We start from the raw sequence: 24,223 nt of genomic DNA on the forward strand, positions 1-24,223 counted from the left end.
GTTTTTGCTGAGGCTGGGTTTTGAACCTCCTATCAGCCTTCTGAGCTGCTGGGATTACAGGCATGTACCATTGCTCACGGCTATGACTAAGCTTTTTTTTTCCACATTTTTTATAGGTCTATTATAGTTGTACACAATGATGGGATTTGTTGTTACATGTTCATATATCATTCAGCCAATAGCTGAGAAAACATAACAACCCTTAACCTTCTGAATTTGACTTATTTCCCTTAACATAATGGTCTCTAGTTCCATTCATTTTCCTACAAATGACATAATTTCATTTTTCTTATAGTGAATAAAACTCCATTGTGGCCAGACATGGTGGCACATGCCTATAATCCCAGAAGCTTGGGAGGCTGAGGCAAAAGGATCACAAGTTCAAAGCCAGCCTCAGAAGTTTAGTGAGGCCCTGAGCAACTTAATGAGACCCTGACTCAAAATAAAAAATAAAACAGGATAGGGATGTGGCTCAGTGCCCCTGGGTTTAATCCTGGGTTAAAATACAAAACAAAACAAAACAAAACCCTCCATTGTGTATATATACACCACATTTTCTATTTTTTTAATCTATTCATCTGTTGATGGACACCCAGGCTGGTTCCATAGTTGGTTTTGTGAATTGTTTTGCTATAAACATGGGTATGCATGTATCTATATAGTATGATGACTTTAATTCTATTATTATTATTATTATTATTATTATTATTATTATTTGGAGTTGTAGGTGGAAAGAATGCTTTTATTTTATTTGTTTATATTTATGTGATGCTGAGGATCAAACCCAACACTCATGCATGCTAGGCAAGCACTCCACCACTGAGCTACAGCCCCAGCCCTGATGACTTTAATTCTTTAGGATAAATACCAAGGAGTAATACTGCTCAATCTTATAGTGATTCCATGCCTAGTTTTTTGCAGAGCCTCCAACTGATTCCACAGTGGTTGTACTAATTTACAATCCTACCAACAGTGTAAAAGTATTCTTTTTTCTCCACATTCTCTCCAATATGACCAAGCTTTAGACTGCTTGCTTCCAAGGGAGAGGCCATTATCTTTGTGCTTAATCAGTAGTGGTTTTTTTTTTTTTTTAAAGAGAGAGGAGAGAGAGAGAGAATTTTAATATTTATTTTGTAGTTTTCAGTGGACACAACATCTTTGTTTGTATATGGTGCTGAGGATCGAACCCGGGCCGCATGCATGCCAGGCGAGCGCGCTACCACTTGAGCCACATCCCCAGCCCCAGTAGTGTTTTTTTTTAACTGAATCTAATTTTTTTAGATATTGTTTAAAGTTAAGAAGAGTTCATGGCATGATGTATTATTAATCAACTTATCATTTTTTATACTTCTGTTAATGCAGTGTGGTTAAAAGAATCATTTTTTTTTTAAGAGAGAGAGAAAATTTTTTTAAAAAGTATTTATTTTTTAGTTTTCTGTGGACACAACATCTTTATTTTTATGTGGTGCTGAGGATCGAACCCAGCGCCCCGCGCATGCCAGGCGAGTGCGTTACCACTTGAGCCACATCCCCAGCCCCAAGAATCATAATTTTTACGTTAATCTTTTACGGTCCTTAAGAATTTTTAGATCCTTCAAGTATAAATTTCTTTTAGTTTGGGCTGCTGGGCTTCTGGCAGACTCATGGTTGTTATTCCCTAATTAAATATCCTTCATGTACACGAGTGGTCAGTGTATGTGTGAGAGACTTCCTAAATATAATTGGATTATATATAATATCTTAGGGCCACATATAATCTTTGTTGTACATTCTTCTTTTTTGTAACCCTTTAAAAAAATTAAAAGCCAGGCATGGTGGTTTTCACCAGTAGTCCAGCTACTTGGGAGGTTGAGGCAGGATCACTTCAGCCTAGGAGTTCAAGACCTGTCTGGACAACACAGTGAGACCCTGTTTCAAAAGAAGAATAGAAAAGATACTCTTAGTTTCAGGTCTCTATAGAAACAGACTGTAGTCCTGATGTTTGCCAGCAGCTGGACTAGTGTTTCATTAAGGCAGCCAATACAGGAAAGTAAGCTTCCAAAAGTTTAGGCTGTAGATGCTTAATGAAAAGGAATAGAGAAAGATGAAAATATCATGGAGGAATGAAAATTTTAATTGAAATGACAAACTTTTTCATATAGTAAGTTTGTTATTGATTTTTCAGATTAAAATGCAGAAGACATGTTTAAAAATAAGCCATTTTTAAAAACCTTTTTTTTTTTTTTCAAAAACTATATCACTTAGTTAATTTTTCTTTTAACTTTTTATTTTGGAAAATTTCTGACATATACCAAAGTAAAATACCAAAATGACCATACGTTTTCATCATCCAGCTTCAATCATCTGGTAGCCAGTCTTGTTTCATTTTTATTCCCCTGCCCGCCTCCCTAGTCCTCTCATATTGAATTCTTTTGAAGCAAATGTCAGGCATCAGTATTGTTTAATTTGGTAAATATTTCAGCATCTCTTAAAAATATGGATTTTTTAAAATAAAACATAACCATAATATCATTATGAAAGCTGGAAAAGAAGTTAACTTTTGAGGAGCTGGGGTTGTGGCTCAGTGGTAGAGCACTTGCTAGGCACTGGGTTCCATCTTCAGGACCATATAAAAATAAATAAATAAAATAAAGTTATGTGTTCATCTACAACTAAAAAAATAAAGAAATAAGATAAAAAGGTATCTACTAAGTGCTCAAGTTCCTCCAATATTTTTATAATTTGTTCTTGTTACTGGACTTATTTTACTTGAATTAAAATTTCAAACATTCAGCCACTCAAAATATGTACATTGTATTTTATTAATATGTTTCAAGTTTCTTTTAATATATGTTTATCCTATTTTGTTAATTGTATTCTCTTGTTGCTCTTATTTGTGGTTGAACAAATCAGGATTTTGACCTACGAGTATCTCCCATTCTGGATTTTGCTGAAATTATCTGCCAGTGTCATTTAATATGTTGCTCTATCCCCTGTAGTACTTTAAATTGGAAGTTAGATCTAGAGACTTGCAGTGTTTGACAGGGATACTTAACTGGTGTTTAGACACTACGAGGCACATAAAGTCTCTTTTTGGTGTTGGCAGACACTGATGATTATTAACTAAATTTTGTTTCTTTAAGCATTTGCAGAAATAGTGATCTTGTAATTTTATCCTTTCTTAATTTTTAACTGGAATACTACTGTGAAGAGAAACTTCTCATCAGGTTTCCTTGAAGGTCACCTTATAAAAGAAAGTCAGATTAAATGCTTCTTTCTTTCTTTTATCAAAGTATTAGAACAGAAATACCATATCTCAATTTCAAAATGTTATACAACTACCTCCTCTGTCTAGTTCCAAAACATTTTCATTACCCCCAAAGAAACCTCTGTACCCATTAAGCTGGGTTTCCCTATTTTCCTTTCCATCTAGCTCCTGGCAGCCCCCAATCTCCTGTCTCTGAATTTTATTTGTTCTATATATTTCTTATAAATGATATCATACAATAGGTATCCTTTTATGTTGACTTCTTTCATATAGTGTAAAGATTTTAAAGTTCATCTGTATTCTAAAATATATCAGTACTCCATTAATGGCTGAGAAGTATTCTGTTGTATTAGACAGCAGTTTGCATAGCTTCTCATTGATTTTTTTTTTTTTTTTTTTTTTACCTTTCAGCTATTATGAATAGCAATGCTATGAACATTTGTGTACAAGTATTTGTTTGTTGGGGTATCTATGTTTAGCTGTTTTGAGAATATATTTAGAAGTAGAGTTGCTGGGTTATATGGTAATTATTATGTTTAACATTTGAGGAACTTCTAGACTGTTCTTTGCAATGTCTGCACCATTTTACTTTCCATTATTGTTTTAAGAAGGATTTGTTTATTTTTTAATATATATTTTTTGTTGTCCACGGACCTTTATTTTATTTATTTTTATATGTGGTGTTGAGAATTAAACCCAGTGCTTCATATATGCTAGGCAAGTGTTTTACTACTGAGTTACAACCCGAGCCCTCACTGTGGTTTTCATTTTCATCTCCATAATGAAATGAAATGAATAACTAGGAGTATAGGCATGCATTACTACACTTGGCTTAGCAGTGCTTTTCATAATGGTGAGCATTTGATATCCAGTTTTTCAGCACCATTTGCTGAAGAGACTATTCTGGTTTTTAAAAATGCCTTGGGAATGGAGTTTGATGGGAGAGCTCTTGCTTAGCATGCATATGAGGCCCTGGGTTCAATTCCTAACACTGAAAAAATAAAACAAATTTCCCATAGATGTATGGGTTTATTTCTGGATCTCCAGTTCTATTCCATGGGTTTGTATTGGTATCTTACACTAGTATTGCATTGTTTTGATCACTGTAGCTTTATATCAAGATTTGAAATTGGGAAATTTGAGTCCTCTGGTATTATTGTATTGCAATTATATTTTAGCTGTTCTTTGCAGTTCCCTGTGAATTCAAGGGTTGGGTATTCCACTATTCAGTAAAGACTGTTGGAATTTTTGAAGGTTGAATCTACAGATTGCTTTGGGTAGTATTGCTAGCTTAATAAAATTGTCTTCCATTCCATGAACATGGGGTATAGTTTTTTTTTTTTTTTTAAGCAATGTTTTATTATTTTGTTGTTTTTGTTTGTTGTTTTGTTTTTGAGAAAAGGTCTCATTTTGTTGCCCAGACTGGCCTTGAACTCCTTGGCTCAAATAATTCTCCTGCCTCAACCTCCTGAGAACAGTCTCCAAGGACAATATTCAAGTATAGGCATGCATTACTACACTTGGTTTAGAAATGCTTTTAGTTTTCAGTGAACAGGCCTTACGCTTCCTTGTTTAAATTTCTTTATGGGAAGTTTCTTTTTTGGGGATATGCTTATAAATGGAATTTTCTTATTGGTTTGCTCATTGAATATGGTAGCTGTGGGTATTTCACAAATGCCTTTTTGTTTCTTTGTAATGACCATCATTTTAGTGGATTAGAATTTGTATTACTATAAGTGAATTAAATATATCAAATATTGAAACTTTTTTTCTTAATATGTATTTTCCTGTTATTTACCTTTTTTTCCTCTCTCTCTTTTTTGCGGTGCTGGAGATCGAACCCAGGGTCTCACACATGCTAGGCCAGCACTCTACCACTGAGTGACGTCCCCATTCATTTGTTTTTACTTGTTGCATATTATTGGTGAACCTCAAGTTTATACCTTTTTGTAGATATATTTTATTTGGAGATTTTAACACTTTCAGATTTAAGTAAGACTTTTGTTGAACTTAACACATCTACACAAATGAAAATACAATATATAAAAATGTACATATAGCCAGACGTGGTGGTGTACACCTGTAGGAGGCAGAGGCAGGAGGGTTGCAAGTTTGAGGTTGAGGCCAGCCTCAACAACTTAATGAAGAGCCTAAGCAATTTAGTAAGACCCTGTCTCAGAATAAAAAATAAAAAGGGCTGGGGATATGGCTTAATGGTAAAATACCCCTGGGTTCAATCCCCAGTACTTTAAGAAAAAAAAAAAAAAAAGACTGGGAATATATCTCAGTGGTAGAGTGCCCTTGAGTTCACTTGTCAGTACTACAAATAGAAAAAAAAGATAGATGGGGCAGGGAGAGAGAAAGAATGAGGTAAGGAAGGGAGGGAGGGAGAAAGGGAACAATTTTCATAATAGGAACATCATGAAATTGAACATGCCAAGCAACCCAGAAGTCCCGTGGGATTCCTCTTAGTTACTAACCTTCTCACCCTAAAATAATGACTACTTTGACAAAACATCATAAATTAGTTTTCCTTTTTGCTTGTTTTTGAAATTTTTATAAATAGAGTCATGTAGTAAACATTCCTTTTTCTGGCTTTTTAGACTCACATATTTGTGAGGTTCATCCATATTGTTATATATGGAAGTAGTTTGTTCTTTCCCCTTGATTATGTATTCCATTTATTACATATAATCACTGCAATTTATTTGTCAGTTGTTCTATGGTAAATAGATATTCTGATTATTTCCTTTTAGGGGCTCTTTTGAAGAGCACTAATATGAACGTTATTGTATGTACTTTTTGGTAATCATATATGTGCTTTCTGTTGAGGAGACACCTAGGAGTGGCAGAGTCATAAGATATATATGTGTGTTTACTATTAATAAATACTTTCAAATATTTCAAAGTGTAGCTGTACCAGTTTATATTCATTAACAGTATATGAGAGTTTTAGTTGCTTGACATCCTTATCAAGGACAATATTCAAGTATTATCAATCCTAATATAGTCACTGTGGTGTTGTATATAGTGGTATTTCTTAAGGGTTATATGTATGTCCCTGGTGTCTGAGATGGAGGAGCTACTTGGAAGGCTTAGGCAGGAAGATTGTGAGTTTAAAGCCAGCCTCAGCAACTTAGCAAGACCCTGTCTCTGAATAAAATATAAAAAGGGACTGAAAGTGTGGAACAGTGGTTATGCACCCCTGGGTTCAATCCCCAGTACCAAAACACACACACACACACACACACACACACACACACACCGAAATTTGTTAAACACTGCATAGTGTCTAGCACATTCATGACATTTAATGAATACTTGCCTTAATCAACTAAAGAATGTTAGTTTTAATGTGCTAGAAATGAGCATGCATTATTACTTGGGTCTGATTTCTAGCCCCTGCTCAGGCTTCATCTTTTTGACTAGTTGTACAAGAAAGAATATATATTAGAAGATATCTAGCTACCATTTATATTTTTATTCTTTTTTGGGGGGAGGGGCTGGCTACTGGAGACTGAACTCAGGGGCACTTAACCACTGAGTTACATCCCCATCCCTTTTTATTTTTTATGTTGAGACAGAGTCTCGCTAAGTTGTTCTGAACATGCTATCCGGCCTCAGCCCTCCCCAGTGGCTAGGATTATAGGTATATACCACCACACTCAGTTACTTTTTTAAAATTTAATAATCTTTCTGGGGAAAAAAAATCTTTTCTTTTTAGTGGTAACAGACTTAAACTTTTTTTTTTTTTTTTCTCATTTGATAGCTCGAATTACATCTTTACAAGAGGAGGTGAAGCATCTCAAACATAATCTTGAAAGAGTGGAGGGAGAAAGAAAAGAGGCTCAAGACATGCTTAATCATTCAGAAAAGGTAAATAACATAACATGTATCAATTATAAGATAGTATTTAAAAATCATCAAAATTTATGAGGTGTGTTTATAAAATAGCATTCATTTGTAATGTTTAGGTATATTTCTAAAAGCTTTTCTGTTTGATTGGTTTATTAGTATGTGGGGATGTATGTCTTACTCAGGGTCTTCTTATTCTATTATTTTTGTTTGTATTCTTGAGAGAGTTAGATGTTTAACATTTAAAAGATCAACACAAATTGTTTTGGATGGAAATAACTTTTAAAAATAAATTTTTTCTAGGTTACTTTTATATGGGTAAGAAGAAGGTGCTCATTCTTACTATAATGTCTTATAAAAAAAAAAGGAAAATAAAGGATTAGTATTTAGTAGACCATGCACTTTTAATCCATTTTATTTGTAAAATTCAGCAAAATAGAAAAGAGCATGAACAATTAGCCTTTACATTGAACAATCAAATATTTGTTATCCTCTATTACATACTTTGAGGAAAGGATTAAATTGATAATTTACTGATCTATGTCTTTTTCAGGGCCTCCCTGAAATGTTGTAAATTGAGTAGAACCTCAGATAAATTATCAGAAAAGCTACTAACTTATCTGGACCTTTTTTTTTTTTTTTTTTTTTTTACTAACAGGGTTGCTTAGAGACANTGCACCATTTTACTTTCCATTATTGTTTTAAGAAGGATTTGTTTATTTTTTAATATATATTTTTTGTTGTCCACGGACCTTTATTTTATTTTTATATTGTGCTAAGGATCAAACCCAGTGCCTCACACATGCTAGGCAAACATTATACCACTGAGCTACAACTCTAGCCCTTTATCTTGGCTTTTGAACATATTTTGTAACTTTTAGAAGAGTTTTTGATGGCCAAGCTTGTGTAAATATGGAAATAGGATGAAAGAATCAATAGAAGTACACAAAAAGAAATGGAATACATTTTTACTACTTCTCCCTTTCTATCTCAATGACTTGCCATCAGATGTCTCTTTTGTTAAAGAAAAGTAAATGCGGGTATAAGTGTCAACATAAATAAAAATAGTTTAATACTGTTTTTACAAAATGGTGGTTAAAAAAAATAAATAAACTGAAAGATTATTCATTTGTGATCCTAGCAGTGAATCATCCTGAATGCAACCACCAGCACAACTTGTTCAACACTAGCCATGGTTAGTGATTCAAACAGGAAAAAAGGGGAGAAAATAAAAAGTGATATTTTGCTTTTAGATATGTTTATTGTGATTTAAAAAGTAATGCATTTATCTCTTTTGGGATATTAAATAATGTAAGATTTAATCATGTGCCTGTTTCATGGTTTTTATGTGATTTCACATTCCAATTTTACAGGAAAAGAATAATTTAGAGATAGATTTAAACTACAAGCTTAAATCATTGCAACAAAGGTTAGAACAAGAGGTAAATGAACACAAAGTAACCAAAGCTCGTTTAACTGATAAACATCAGTCTATTGAAGAGGCAAAGTCTGTTGCAATGTGTGGTAAGTGTTGAGTTGTAATATTTTTGACAAGATTAATTTTAAGTAATGCCTATAGAAATTTGCTTTTGATCAAAACTTTATAGTGGAAAGAATAATTATAATAATAACTTGGGAAAGGATTTCTTTCCTTTTTTTAGCCGCTTTTTAAAAAAATTACAATTAACCTTCTATTGCTCTATTTTTTTACCGTCTCTTTCCTATAAAAGTTAGTGGAGTCTTTCTTCTTTCTCAGTTTTTTAGCCCTTTCCTTGATTTTCTTCCTGATCCATTGTGGACCTCATTGTTAATTCATCTGCTTTCTTACTTTGTACCTCCAATTTTCATGTTCCTTTATATTTCCACTGTATTTAGCCTACAAAGATAACCATAATTCAGACCAACCACTTTTTTGTTTTATATTAAATAGTACTTTAGATGAATATTAGTGCATTACTTCTAACCTCCATCAGTTTTTTAAATATATCTCTCATCAGAAGGAACTTCCAGACCTTTATTTCTCTTTTCAAACTTTCTATTCCATTTTTTAAAAAATATTTTTTAGTTATACATGGGCACAATATCTTTATTTTGTTTATGTATTTTTATGTGGTGCTGAAGATTGAGCCCAGGGTCTCACACGTGGGAGGCGAGTGCTCTACCGCTAGCCACAACCCCAGCCCCCACCCCCATTCCATTTTTTTATCATTCTAGTTTTTTCAGTTTGTCAGAGAAATAATAAAAGCATAGGTCTAAGCTATTCTAAATCTAGTTCTCTTACTTTTACCAGTCTATCCTACTTCTTTACCTATCTTATCTTTCTAAAAGGGTAACCTTCTTCCTATATAATATGTTCTAACTATAAGCAAAACTAGTCACCTCTTATCCTAACTACTTATCCTTTTTCTCTTTTTTTTTTGTCCTCAATGTTCACTTTACCACTTGTTTCTTTCTTGTTATAAACATATGTGGGGGGGCCGCCCTGAACAGGAGCTATGCACACACCTTTAAGTCCTGAGTAAAGAGGTACTGGACAGGTACCTTCATTGCAAGTGGACTTTACCTCCGCTTGGATAAGAAAGGTGCAGCTTTGGGAGTGGGCATCACCCAATGGGGTTGAATTACACCCACCTGTTTATTGTAATCTTACCCCTTTGCCCTTTTTTTTTGATAGAATGTTCCATGGATTAGCTTCCCCAAAAAATAAAAACCAAGCCTCAGAACGTGCTCCCTCTCTCTTGTCAGCCTCTCTTGTTTTTCTCTTGCCCTTCTTTTGGGAGCTTGCTGCTGGAGGCAGGGAAACCGTCCTGAAGCCCAGAAAAAGGTATTTCCATGTCTGCGTGGTCATTTTGTGTCACTCCAAGTTTACCCGAGTGACCTCAGTTCAGTAGCTCGTGCTGGACAGGGGCTACAAACATATACATATCTTGCCCATCTTTTGGCGGGGGCTTAGTGGCTAGGGTTTAAATCATGTGCGTCATGCATGCTAGCTTGTCAAACACTCTACCACTGAGCTTCTTAAAAACTGACAGGGCTGGGGTTATAGCCCTGGGTTCGATCCTTAGTGCCACATATAAATAAATAAAATTCATGTACAACTAAAAAAAAATATTAAAACAACAACAACAAAAAAAAACCTAATAGATAAACCCTTGCAGCAACCTATTATCCATCCCGTTAAAATAACCAAACTTAAAAAAAAAAAGTCTTTTTTCACCTTCTGCTCACTCTTAACCTACTACTGAATGTGTCAGTTGGCACCTTAAATTTCATTTGTAAAAAAGAAAACTAGTGTGATCTTATTCACCAGACCTGCTCTTATATTTTAGTCTCACTAATCTGGTTAATGGCCATCTGGTCGTCTTGAAACTAGATTTTGAAATCAAGTAGAACTACTTGGCCGCTTAACATTCTATGTTTTTGTTGTTGTTGTTTTTCTTTTTTTAGTTTCTTTCTAACCATATATTCACTGGAGAACACCACCTTCTTATCACACACACACATTCTGTTAAAACACACACACACTGCAGACAGAATCTCTGGCTTCTCATCTCTCTGTTCTTCCTCCTAGATTCACACACAATAGCTATGTGTGGGAGAGAATCTCACCTGTAAGCCACAAATCATTCACTCAGTTTAAGACAGAGAAATTGGTGTCATACATGAAATCAGAGGGCAATTTCTTTTTTTTTTCTCCCCAATTTGGATATTCCTGTTTTTTTAATTGATACTTTTTAGTTATACATGACAGTGAAAATCATTTTGATATAATTATATAAGCATGGAATATATCTTATTCTAATTAGGGCCCCATTCTTGTGGATGTACAAAATGGTGGGATTCACTGTGGTGTATTTCATAGGAAAATTATGTCAGATTCATTCCATTATCTTTCCTTTTCCTGTCCTGTCTCCCTTCATTCCCATTTGTCTAATCTACTGAATTTCTATTCTTTCTCCCCCAGCCCACCCACTTACTATGGGTTAGCATCCACATATTGAAAACATTTGACCTTTGGCTTTGGGACTGGCATATTTCACTTAACGTGATAGTCTCCAGTTTCATCCATTTACCAACAGTGCCATAAATCATCCTTTTTTATGGCTGAGTTATATTCCATTGTGTATTTATACCACATTTTCTTTATTCATTCATTTGTTGAGGGGCACCTAGGTTGGTTCCACAGCCTAGCTATTGTGAATTGTGATACTATATACACTGATGTGGCTATGTCACTGTAGTATGCTGATTTTAACTCCTTTGGATATATATACCAAGGAGTAGAATAACAGAGGTCAAATGGTGGTTCCATTCCTAGGGTTTTTTTTGTTTTTTTTTTTTTAAGGAATCTCCATACTACTTTCCAGAGTAGTTTAACCAATTTGTAGTCCTACCAGCAATGTGTGAGTGAGTGTACCCTTTCCCCATATCCTCACCAACATTTATTATTATTTGTATTCCTGATTGTCACCATCTTGACTGGAGTGAGATAAAATCTCAGTGTAGTTTTAATTTTCATTTCTCTAATTGCTAGAGATGTTGAACATTTTTTCATATATTTGTTGACCATTCATATTTCTTCTTTTGAGAAGTGCCTATTCAGCAAAGGAAGCCCATTTATTGATTGGTTATTTGATTTTTTTTTTTTTTTTTTTTTTTGCCCCATCTGAGGTACAGGTGGCAAAGATTTTCTCCCATTCTGTTAGGCTCTTTCTTTCTTTTTTAATATTTATTTTTTAGTTATAGGTTGACACAGTGTCTTTATTTTATATTTATGTGGTGCTGAGGATGAAACCCAGTGCCTCATGCATGCTAGATGAGCGCTCTACCTCTGAGCCACAATCTCAGCCCCTCTGTAGGCTCTTTCTTCGTGCTCCTGATTGTTTCCTTTGCTGTGAAGGAGCTTTTTACTTTGATACCATCCCATTTATTGATTCTCGATTTTACTTCTTGTACTTCAGGAGTCTTTTAAGGACATCAGTTCCTGATCCAATATGTTGGAGTATTGGACCTATATTTTCTTCTAAGTATGTTCAGTGTTTCTGATCTAATTCCTAGGTTTTTGATCTACTTGGAGTTGAGTTTTTTGCAGGGTGAGAGATAGGTATTAAATTTCATTCTACTACATATGGATTTCCAATTTTCCCAGCACCATTTGTTGAAGAGGCTATCTTTTCTCCAGTATATGTTTTTATAAGGAACTTCATCTGATGGTTTCTATTTTGTCACCTAGAAGGCAGTCTCTGAGAATGAGAGAGCAGATTTAACTATGTTTGAATCCTATTGGTGCAAATTACTAGTTAACCATTGAAACCAACTTCTCAAAAAAGGCACCTCAGTGTAGACAAATATCTTCTGGTAATAATTAAGTAGGTTTCTTAGAATACCATGGAATCTAATCATCCTTCCTATTATAGCCTTAAGCCTCTTGAAACTTTTTCAGAACAATGCAAGGTATTAATAACTATATATACATATAACTATATATTTCTGCTTTTACCTAGTCTACTTTCATTTTTCTCTTTAGTTATTCTTTTGTCTTTACCTTCTACTCTGAAAATGGTACTAAATAATCTCTTACATCATTGGGCAAGGCCTGGATTTAAAAGGTACTATTGTACTACTTTATTGTATTTTATAACTTTTACTTTAGAGATCCTTACCACACAAATAATTCAAATAACATTGGAAGTTATTATTCTGGGTCCCAGAATAAAAATAGTAGAGACATTTAAAACCAGTTTACAGACCATGAAAAGTGAAAAATACTAAGGTACTCTTTCAAGTGCATGTTTTTAACTTTTTTCTATTATACAGAGATGGAAAAAAAGCTGAAGGAAGAGAGAGAAGCTCGAGAGAAGGCTGAAAATAGAGTTGTTCAGATTGAGAAACAATGTTCTATGTTAGATGTTGATCTGAAACAATCTCAGCAGAAGCTGGAACATTTGACTGAAAATAAAGAAAGGATGGAGGATGAAGTAAGAAAAAATCACACTAATTTTTTTTTTTTTTAGAACAGAAACAATTGTAAGTTATGTGTGAAGAGCCATTATCAGTAATTTAAATACAATGGAAATTTGAATGAAATGACTTACATGTTTTTATGTTCCCTACAATATATGGTTATCCTAGCACCTAGAATTTTCGTTTCAAATTCTTTACTTCATAGAATTTTTTTCATTTTGCATTATGACAGTACAACTGCATTGAAATGTCATAGTTCCTCCCCTGAAGAAACTGATATTCTACTAAAAAACAAACTTACTTGGGTTACACAACTTACTTGGCTTAAACAAACAAGCAAACTTGGTTTACACATTTATAAAGCTGTTGCTAAAAAGACGAAAAGATAATATATGTTGGTATATTATACATGCTTTGGAAATTCTTTGTAAGCCTGAAAATAGAAAAGCCTTCCCAAGACTTAACTTGGTAGAGGAAATATTATCAATGTAAGATACAAATTAAAGACTGAGCTGGGGGTAGGGGAGCATCCTATAATCCCAGCTACATGGGAGGTAAGGCAGGAGGATAGCAAGTTTGAGACTAACCTGAGCAATTTAGCAAGATTCTATCTCAAATAAAAAATTAAGAGGGCTGGGAAGAGTACCTCTGAGTTCAATCCCCAGTATCCACTCCCCTTGATAGGTAATAAGATATGTGAGTAAAGGGCAAAAGGGAACTTGATCTGACCAGAAGAAGAAAAGACATGTTGAGTTATCATGGGAGAAATTTTGGGACCAAAGTATTGATACTCTAAAACTTGTGTAGTAGCTTTAGGTGACAACATTCTTTTAGGAAAATTAATCTGGTATTGGTATATAGAATTAACTAAAATGGAGAGAGATTAGAGATGCCTTTCAGAGCTGGCACACTGGAGGAATGTATGTTGGAAATTTGAAAGATAATAGTCACTTTAAAAACAATTCTTGGGGCTGGGGATGTGGCTCAAGTGGTAGCGCGCTCTTCTAGCATGGGTGCGGCCCGGGATCGATCCTCAGCACCACATACAAAGATGTTGTGTCTGCCGAAAACTAAAATGTAAATAAAATATTAAAAAAAAAACATAATTCTTGACTACCTGTTATTATACGCAAACTCTGTGCTAGGAGTTGGGGTTACTGAGGTAAATAAGGTAGGTGTAATCTTTTGAGAGTTTATCACAGAGAGGGAAATGTGGAATATTAAAATTACAAGCATGCCAGGTAGTTAAAAAAAAGAAAGTATGGAATGCTGTAGTATGTAACTAATCACATCTGAGAGTTAAAGAAGGGCTTGCTAAGGGCGTGACACTTAAGAGCTGAGGAATGAATAAATTTTTAGTAATTAGTTTGGATGTGCTCTAGTTTATAACCCTTCAAAGAAGAAGATAGAAGGAATAGCATGTGTAAGAATTATGAGATGAAGAGTTTACTGCATTTGAGGATCTGAATAATATGATAACATTGTAGAGAATGACCAGTGATAGGATTAGAGAAGTGGTCTGTCACATAACAGAGTGGATCATGAAAGCACTGTAAACCATCATAAGAATTTTTGATTCATTGGTCCCATCACCTAGTATTTTATAAATATTGGTAACAAATATTTATAAATTAAATATTGAATTTGTTTTGTAAGCTTTGGAAGGTTGTATACTAGAGCATTTATGAATAAACAGTAAATTTTAAATACCCTTTTGGATTGTCCCCCCCCCCCCCAAAAAAAAAGTGGCTTTTATGATCACTTTGTATTCCAAAATGTTGATGTTAGTTAAGGTAGAAAGAAACTATATATATATATTTTTTTTACAAAACTTGAAATTTGGGAATTGATTTGACTTATTAGTAAATATCCAATAATAAACATAAAGAAAAATGGAGACTTATTAGAATACTAATATTCTTTATTAGAATAAAGAATTATTATATTTTTGAGGTTTGATTAGTATTCTTTCAAATAATTCTAAATAAATTATTGTAAAGAAATTTAAGATGTTAATTATTTTTCTCACCCTTAGGTTAAGAATCTAAGCCTGCAATTAGAGCAAGAATCCAATAAGCGACTGTTGTTACAAAATGAATTGAAGACTCAAGCATTTGAGGCAGATAATTTAAAAGGTTTAGAAAAGCAGATGAAACAAGAAATAAATACTTTATTGGAAGCAAAGAGATTATTAGAATTTGAGTTAGCTCAGCTTACAAAGTAAGTATTGAAAATACCATTGTGTTTTCTTTTTTGTGTTCAATGTTGGCTTATGTGTTTGATATCTTTTGTGTGTTCAGATTATGTACTCAGAGTTTCTGAAAAGAAGTCAGGAAAAGCCCTTAAAAATAGAGGAAATTACTTGCAAGGGAATTTAGGCTTTGGAATGAAGACTTACTAAATTAAAAATACAGGTATTTAAAAATAGGCTTCAAACTTTATATAAGTCTGTTTATGATGGATAAAACACAATTTTCTCATGTTTTTTGTATCCATAAAGGTCATCACATGTCTTCAGACTAGTTATAAAAATCAGGGATAATTTTCTGTTTTTTTGTTTTGTGCATTGTAGTTGTACATGATGATGAGATTTGTTGTTACATATTTACATGTGCGTACAATATAATTTGGCCAGTATCACTTCCCAGCATTCCCCCCCCCTCAAAAATTTCTTTTTATTAATGAGATGATCAAGGTTTCTTCATTTTGGAGTCTAGAATTAGACATGAGTCTCTGAGGGTTTTTTTTTTTTCTGATTTATTTATTTATTTGTTTGTTTTGGTGCATCTTAGAGTACAAGATGTCTTTTTTCTTTTTGTATTACTCTTGAGAAATGATGTACATGCTTACTTGAAATGGAGTGTCCATGTTGCTTTGAATTTATGAAGACATGCTTCAAAAGTTTAATATCGAATATGGTATAATTTATGCCAAGTCATACATTTTTATTTCCTTTAAATTTATTTTGTTTTATAATATTTTCACTTGCCAGTTTTATTTGCAATTCATTGTTCCGTGGATAAAGTTGTCAGTTTTTCTTAAGTTGGATTTAAGCAGGACACAGGTGTGAATGCCTGTAATCTTAGCTACTCAGGAGGCTGAGGCAGGGAATGGGAGTGCTGGGAATGTAGTTGAGTGATGATGCGCTTGCTTAGCGGACATCAGCCCCTGGGTTCAATCCCTAGTACAAAAAGAAAGAAAAGTAAAGTTAGATTTATGTTGGTAAAATTCTTTACACCTTTTAGAGCCACGATTTTCACCCATTAATGTGAATTATATTTTTCTTCTTCCCAAGTAACTCTCAACACAGCATTGAATGGACATTATAACACACTTTTCATCTACTACATGCCTTGTTAGGTACAAAAATACAAAGTTATTACTAATATTCAAATTTAGCAGTTACAGATAAAGTTATTAACCTTTGAAAATCTGTGTCTTTGAGGTGCACTGGTTCCATTTGAGTCTTTTCCTATCAGTTGTGCTTATGTGTGTACTCTGTACATGTTTTGCCTGTGTTTCTCCTTTCTCAATTTGCTGCTCTTATTTTCCTTTCCTAATTATTAATTTCCACTACTCCCTTCTTGTGCTTAATTAGCCGTGCTATATAATAGTGAATAATTGCTTATTAAATATTCCTGCCTAGTTTTGTTTACTTGTTACCTAAGGCATTTAAAATGTATCCCTCTCATTGCTTTTCTCTACAAAAATTGACAAAAAAATAATTTTATTTTTGGTTTGAATAGATGCACAATTAATGTCTCCTGAAAGTGACCCTAATTAGAAAAGGAATCCCTCTCCTTTGCATAGCATCATTTCAAAAAGAGGAAGATAGAACCAGACAATGTGACTGACAAAATGAATTAGTAAAATAATGCTGTATAATGAAGTATATTTAAAAAAAAGGTTATTGTAGGGAATCTTTTTAATTTTAGCAACTTTAATAAACTAAGATTAATTTAAAGTCTAGTATAAATAGAAGCATTTGTTTACTGTTTCTCCTTTTATCTGCAGACAGTATAGAGGAAATGAAGGACAAATGCGGGAGCTACAAGATCAGCTTGAAGCTGAACAATATTTCTCAGTAAGTGAGAATCATTTTTAACATGTGGACTGTTTCAACACCTTACTTAAAACAAGGCATTTAGATCTTTTCTACATACTGATTGTTTTTCAAATACTGTGAAGTTTTCTCCCTTTTCATCCCTATGCCTACATTTCATATCTGAATCTGAGTTCATGGTCTTAAAGAAATGACCATTTTTGTGTAAACATTTCCAAAATTGCCATCAAATTAGAGATATAAATAAGACTATTAAAGGTTCTGCTTTCTTATCAGCAAACCATTTGTAGTAATAGCTCACTTTTACATATCAAAGTGGCCTTTGAGTTGTAGATAGAACTAATGTTTAAGAGCATTTTTTTCTGTTTTAGCTCCGTGTACACATTAAGTGAATTTGTTTGGCTTTTTCCTCTGTATTTATCATTCTACCTCTTAATTTGCTGTAGGCCAAGTTATTTTTACTGCTGTAATGAACATTTACAGCTGATGCTTTGAAGCTTTATTAAAACCTCTCTGTTTTGTTTTGGTTGCCAACCTTCTGCTTTGCCATTTCATTTCATCTTAAATAGTTGTCAACTTGTACTGTTAGTATTACCCTGGCAGCCACCTGATCTACAAGTCAAAGTCAGTTTGATGAAATGCATGAAATTCAGATTACATTAGTGAACATACCCTAGAAACCAAGTGTGAATGATATTGGAAGTAATGATCTGTGCAGTAAAAAAATCTGAACAGGGCTGGGGTTGTGGCTCATCGGTAGAGCTCTCGCCTAGCACGTGCAAGGCCCTGGGTTCGATCCTCGGCACCACATAAAAATAAATAAATAAAGGTATTTTGTCCAACTACAATTAAAATATATATTTTTAAAATCTGAACACCATTAGACCTCTATATAGTTTCTACATAATTTAGAGCTTTATGATACATTGATTTTATATACTGTTTATCTTCTAATAAACACTATGACTTTCTATTTTTTGTTTTATTTTTCTTGGCTTAAGAAGCCATCATAAGAATGCTTTTCAATTAAAAAAAATAATAATCAATATTGTTAAAATCTTTCCCCGGGTTTAGGTTAATCTTAATTATTCAAGTATGTGCTACCAAATTCTGCATAGTGGTCTGTAGCATCCTCCATTCTTCATCTGCCTGCTTCCACAGAATATTCATGCAGTGCCTCCAGATTTTAGATGGATATCAAATGACTTGTGGTAGTTTCTGTGGATTCTTGATTTTGCCTCTACAAAATAATAATAAAACCTGACCCCATCTCTTAGTTCCAGTTTATTCCATTGATTATGAGGATTCCATTAGGTAGCATTCAATTAATAAGCTATTATGAACCAAACTTAAAATTTAACTTTAATCTGGACTTTAAAATTGAATTGCTTTTCATTTTATCCCTTAACTGATTCCTCATATAATTTCATCATTTAAAATGAGAAAAGAGATGAGAATCTAGTTCCTACAGGCAAATGAATTATTTTAATTTTAAAAAGTATAAACACTTAAACTACAGTAAGCCCTCTCTTTTTTCTTCATTTGCATTACAATACAAATTATTTTTTCCTCGAGAAGTGCTATTTCTAGAGAAGTAATTGCAGCATAAAAAGTTGTCGTCTATAGCTACACTCTGGTCCTTAATATTCTTTTTCCTTATCCCATCTTTTAAGCTAAAATGGGTGGGGTTTGTTTTTAAAAAAAAAAAAAGAAAGAAAGAAATAGACATCAGAACTAAAGTTTTCTGTTACTTCAGCACCACATCTCGGTCTGATCTGTTCAGCATTTGTTGATGGAGTTGGCAAAAGCCTAATGAAAGATTTTTTGAGAACTATTGTACTACTGTAAGTATATGTTCTTACGTTGATACTTCTGTCTCTCAGCCACCCTTTCCATCCACCTCAGCCAAAAAGAGAAGTACTTTTTGTAATTTTATTCAGTTCAAGAATTGAACTTTATATGAGTAGTACTTGTCTAGATTTTTGAAAAATATTTTCTCAAATAAATACAATTTGTATGTTATTAAGTATAATTTCTATATAATAGATATGTACAGGGTTAAGAAGTTTGACAGATATGTACACTCATGTAACTGCCATCACAACATGTACAACATTTTCTTCACCACAGAAAATTTCTTTGTGGCCCCTTTCTTCCTACCCAACTCCATCTGCTGGCAACTACTGACTTGCTTTCTGTCACTACTGATTATTTTCACCTATTATAGGATTTCATATATGTGAAATCAAACAGTATGTGTATTCTTTAATGCCTGGTTGCTTTCACTCAACACATTTTTTAGATTTATCGTGTTGTATGTATCAGTTCATTTCTTTTTATTGCTGAGTAGTATGAATACATCATAAGTTTTTTAACAAGTGTATTAATGAATATCTGAATTGCTTCTGGTTTGGAGCTGCTGTGAATAAATATCGCTTTAATGGGAAGTTATGTACAAGACTGTGTACATAACTGCATTTGTCATGGGTAAATATTTGGGAGTAGAATTGTTGGACATATGTTTCTTGTTTATAAGAAACTGCTGAACTGCTGCCCAGCACAAACCTTTATTTCTTTCTTTTTGTTTGCTAATTTCAGTAATTTTTTATTTATTTTGCATAACTTTGAAATACTAATATTGATACTGGCATTTTTTGATGTATTCAGAATTCCTCAAGCAAAATGTACAAATATTTAATATGTAACAAGTAAAAAAAATCAAATATATTCTAAAATAAGTAAAACATAAGTTTTAAGAAGTATGAATATTAAACATATATATTTTTTCTGGGATGAGTTTAATTTTATTTATTTATTTTTGCATTACGATTTTTAATACACCTTTATACCACAAACCTTCATTTATTATCACTTGTTTTGCAGACACTTTATAAAACCCAGGTAAAGGAACTTAAAGAAGAAATTGAAGAAAAAAACAGAGAAAATTTAAAGAAGATACAAGAACTACAAAATGAAAAGTATGTCCATTTTGCTTTAGAATAAGAATCAGTACTACAACAAAGTATTCTTAAATTTAATCTTAAAGATATTGTTTTAGTCAGCTTTTTTTGTTGCCTTGACCAAAAGATCTGACAACAACAATTTCAAAAGAGGAAAATTTTATTTGGGGCTCATGGTTTCGGAGGTCTCAGTGCATAGACAGCTGGCTCCATTGCTTTGAGCCCAAGGTGAGGCAGCATGTCATAGTGGAAGGTGTGACAGAGGAAAGCAGAGACTCCACTCACCATGGATAAAATATATACCCCAAAGGCACACCCACAGTGACCCACCTTCTCCAGGCAACACCCTACCTGCCTATAGTCACTACCCAGTTAATCCCTATCAGAGGATTAATGTACTGATTATGTAAGGCTTTTGTAACCCAAGCCTTTCACATATAAGCTTTTTTTTGCATTGTCTCACACATGAGCTTTTGGGGGACACTTTGTCTAAACTATAAACATAGGTTGAGTAGGTGTACCATAGGTTGAGTAGGTGTACCATTATTTTGATGGGAGTGGTATAACACATTTTACTTGGATAATTGAGAACAAATTAGTCTATGCTGAAATTTACTTTTACAGTGAAGAAGCAGTGTAATAAAGTAATGATGTAGTGGTTGCATAGAAATTCACTGTTTTAGACTGACAAGAAGTTGTTTTCAAGGGTCCGTCAATCTTTAGATGTTTATTTATGTATAGGTAACTCATTCTCTATTTGCAGTCATTATTTTATGTTAGGTGAAGGTTTTTGTCTTCTTAGTATTATGATTCAGGTTAATTTCCATTACATGTATACTTTAGAAGAAGAAAACATGGACTCCAGATCAAGGCCCTGGGTTTAATATCTTAGCAGCACTAAATAAACAAGTAAACCTTTTAAATCTATTTAAGGATAACAACCTCATTTTAGAATTGAACTGAGAGGCCCCAAAAGATAGTGACTCATTTAGCTGGGTCTCATACATAGTTAGAGAGTGTCAGAATGGACTCTGAAACTAGTTATCTGATATTATTATATTGTTTCATTTAACCTCCTTTGAAAAAAAATTAAAAATTTTTAAGTAGATCTTTTGGCATGTAGTATTTCCCTTAGTTGTGATTTTGCTGATTCTGTTTCCATGATTAGTCGAACCATTACCTCCTTTGTGTTTCTCACAAATCAGTTGTTAAATCTAGAGCTGCTCTGTCTAGTATGGTAACCACTAGCCACATGTAGTCATTTAAATTTAAATTCATTTATATGAAATTAAACTTTAGTTCCTTAGATGTACTTCCTATGTTTCATAGATACTCAATAGTCACATTAATGCAGATTTAGAATATTTATACCATCTGAAACAGGAATTTGACACCCCTGATCTGGAGGATTAATAGGTTTAAATCTGACTTTTAGAAGGGAGAAGTCTACTTTATATGAAACCTTGCAATGCCTTATTGTCTCTTTGTATTGTTAGCAACCATAGATATTCAGTGTTAGATCCTTATCACCTTAGGGAAGTAGAGATGTTCCACTTTTATACTCTTCATTTGTTTTGAGATATGTAAGTTTTTTTGATGCTAGGGATTAAACCCAGGGTGTAATGCATTCTGAGCACATGCTTTACCACTGAGCTACACACCTGACCTCAGAATACATATTTTTTATTTTAAATTCATTTTTAACAATTTTATAAAATAAACTTGGATGAGACTTTTTACTATTTAGCCTTGTTGACTTAATATCATAATGCCTTGGTAGTAATTACATTTATTTTATGATTAAGTGGCCTTATTTGAGTTATTAAAATATTTGAAACACAAAATCGACAATGATTTATTACTGAGCTGTTGATCATCATAAAATTGAGCATCACATTAAGTGTCAACATATTAATTTGGCAGCCAAGTGTTAGAGTTAATAATTATAGTCTGATTTAGAAAGCTTCCTTTCCTGGGCAATCCAACAGTAGCCCCATTGTAGAGTCTAATTTGTTAACTGCCATTTGTGTGGTATCCACATTGTAATGTGCAGTCCAAGGTGTGTGCATTCACTGTGAAAAGAGTCTCTAATTCCCTATATACTATTTTGTTTCATAGGGTTAATATGTTTGCCCTTGTTTTATCTATTTAAGACAAATGTATTGATTATCCCTATTGCTATGCACTGTACTTTGTGCCAACAATATAATTATTAGTAAGTTATGGTTATTTAAGTGCTTAAGAATTGATAGAGGAAACAGATCTAATTAAGGTAAGGCAAAGTGCTTTTGAAACACATTGAAGGGGGGATATATCTCTTCTTAACCATGTGGGATTCAGAGAACATTTCCCAAAAGAGTTAAGAACTAAGTAAAAAATAGAATTTAGCCAGGGAGTGAGGTAACGGAAAAGGGGGATAGTATAGGTAGAAACCAGGCTAATTTGAGTTGAGGAACAGTACATAGTTTAGTTTGTGACAGAAAGGATAAGAGAGATAAATCCGAGTCAGATTATAAATGGCCTTGTGTGTCAAGCTAAGAAGTTTAAAACATTGAAAAGTGAAGAGTTTTATTTTTCTCTGTTTTATATCCCCAACACAACACCTAGATCAAGGTCTTGCAAAGAATTAAGTGTTCACAGTAAGGCATAGTGGTGCCCACCAGTAGTACCAGCTACTCAGGAGGCAGAGGCAATAGGATCACTTGAACCCAGGAGTTTGAGAACAGCTTGGATAAACATAGTGAGACCCTCTCCTGCCTCAAAAATTTTTTCATAAATATAAAATGAATAAATGAAAATTCTAAGCCAAGAACTGACAAGTATTTTAGAAAGTTCACTCTGATTAAAGAGTGGAGAAGAGATTGGGCTAGAGCAAAACAGTGTAGATAAAGGGAACCAATTATACAACCACTGGAATAATCTAGATATGAAATCATAGTGGAAATTGGCAGTAGGAAGAGAGGAAAGCATATGGAAAGAAATGGGAAGTAGAAGTAGGATTTGGAGATTTAGAGAGATAGTAGGAGTAAAGTTTAGGAAAAATTTCAGGCCAACTCTTCAAGTTTGTTACTAGAACAGTTGAATTGATAGTAATTCCTGAATTAAAAGAATGTCGAGTTTGGGAATTGAGGGATTATTTTAATGTCAGGTCTGTAGACTTTGAGGTGCTTTGGGATATCCAAATAGAAATGAAAACCTGGGCTTTTGGGCTTATTGCTGTAGAATTCAGAGGAAAGATAGGGACTTAAGGCTGATTTGATAAATTGCATATGAAGTCACTAAGATAATTGAGAGTTATTAATGTGATGGTGTATCTCACAATTTATAAACTCATGAACCTTGAAACCATACGTGTACCTGAGCTGAAGTTAGCTAAATACATATATATTCATTGTGTGAGTTGTGAGAATTATAAGAAACTTTAGAGACAGGGTCTCACCGAGTTGCTTAGCTCCTTGCCATTGCTGAGCTGGCTTTGAACTCTAGATCTTCCTGTCTCAGCCTCCTGAGCCACTGGGATTACAGCCGTGCACCACCACGCCTGGCTACAAGATCTTCTGATTTTTCAAGAGAAGCCAGGAATCTGGATTTTTATGTTAAATAGTGACCTAGATTATAAACACTTTTGTGGACACTTATTCCTTCCAAATTATAACCCCAAGTATAGGATCAGAAGACACAGGGTTAAGGAAGAACTTATTGATCTTGTACTTTTCAGAATGAACAGAGGTAGAAAAAGTAAAAAATCAGTAATAATACATGAGAAAGTCAGAGGCGGGTAGTACAAAAGCTAAGGGAATTGAATATTTTAAGAAAGAGAAAATGGTTTAAATGCCAGCTGTTCAAAAGGTCAAGGAATAAATAAATAGTCCATTATATTTGTACCAAGATTGATTGTTAACTTGATGAGACCAATTACTAAATTGTGATGAGAATAGATACTAAAGTCAAAGAATGCATGGAAAGGGTAGAAATAGAGATAGAGTATATACAACACTCACGTTGATTTTCTTAGTATTCAACAAACCTGTCATTCTGGACTTGTTCTTCCCCCTGCCCAGAACATTTTCCTCTAAATGACCACATGGCTTGCCGTTTAACCCTCTTCAGTCTAGGTCTAAACATCATCTCAAA

At 33.6% G+C, this 24,223-nt stretch overlaps 1 protein-coding gene and 1 long non-coding RNA gene across 4 annotated transcripts in view; one reads left to right on the forward strand and one right to left on the reverse strand.

Annotated features, from left to right (window-relative positions):
• The window catches only part of Rock1 (Rho associated coiled-coil containing protein kinase 1), a 151,407-nt gene that overhangs the window by 101,775 nt on the left and 25,409 nt on the right, over nt 1–24,223 (forward strand). For all 3 annotated transcript variants that reach the window (XM_015482498.2, XM_048806464.1, XM_048806465.1), the window contains 6 exons: nt 7,017–7,123; nt 8,476–8,626; nt 12,920–13,080; nt 15,102–15,286; nt 17,081–17,150; nt 20,013–20,107. In XM_015482498.2, the coding sequence (XP_015337984.2) occupies nt 7,017–7,123; nt 8,476–8,626; nt 12,920–13,080; nt 15,102–15,286; nt 17,081–17,150; nt 20,013–20,107 (769 nt within the window). The remainder of the gene's footprint in view (nt 1–7,016; nt 7,124–8,475; nt 8,627–12,919; nt 13,081–15,101; nt 15,287–17,080; nt 17,151–20,012; nt 20,108–24,223) is intronic.
• On the reverse strand, nt 766–11,562 carry LOC125617761. The gene is made up of 3 exons (XR_007348878.1): nt 11,539–11,562; nt 11,076–11,078; nt 766–1,003 (listed from the first exon to the last, which is right to left on the reverse strand). It is a non-coding gene; the product is annotated as an uncharacterized LOC125617761 (long non-coding RNA).

Source organism: Marmota marmota, unplaced genomic scaffold (genome assembly GCF_001458135.2).
Source record: "Marmota marmota marmota unplaced genomic scaffold, marMar, whole genome shotgun sequence".
In the NCBI taxonomy this organism is placed as follows: Eukaryota; Metazoa; Chordata; class Mammalia; order Rodentia; family Sciuridae; genus Marmota; species Marmota marmota.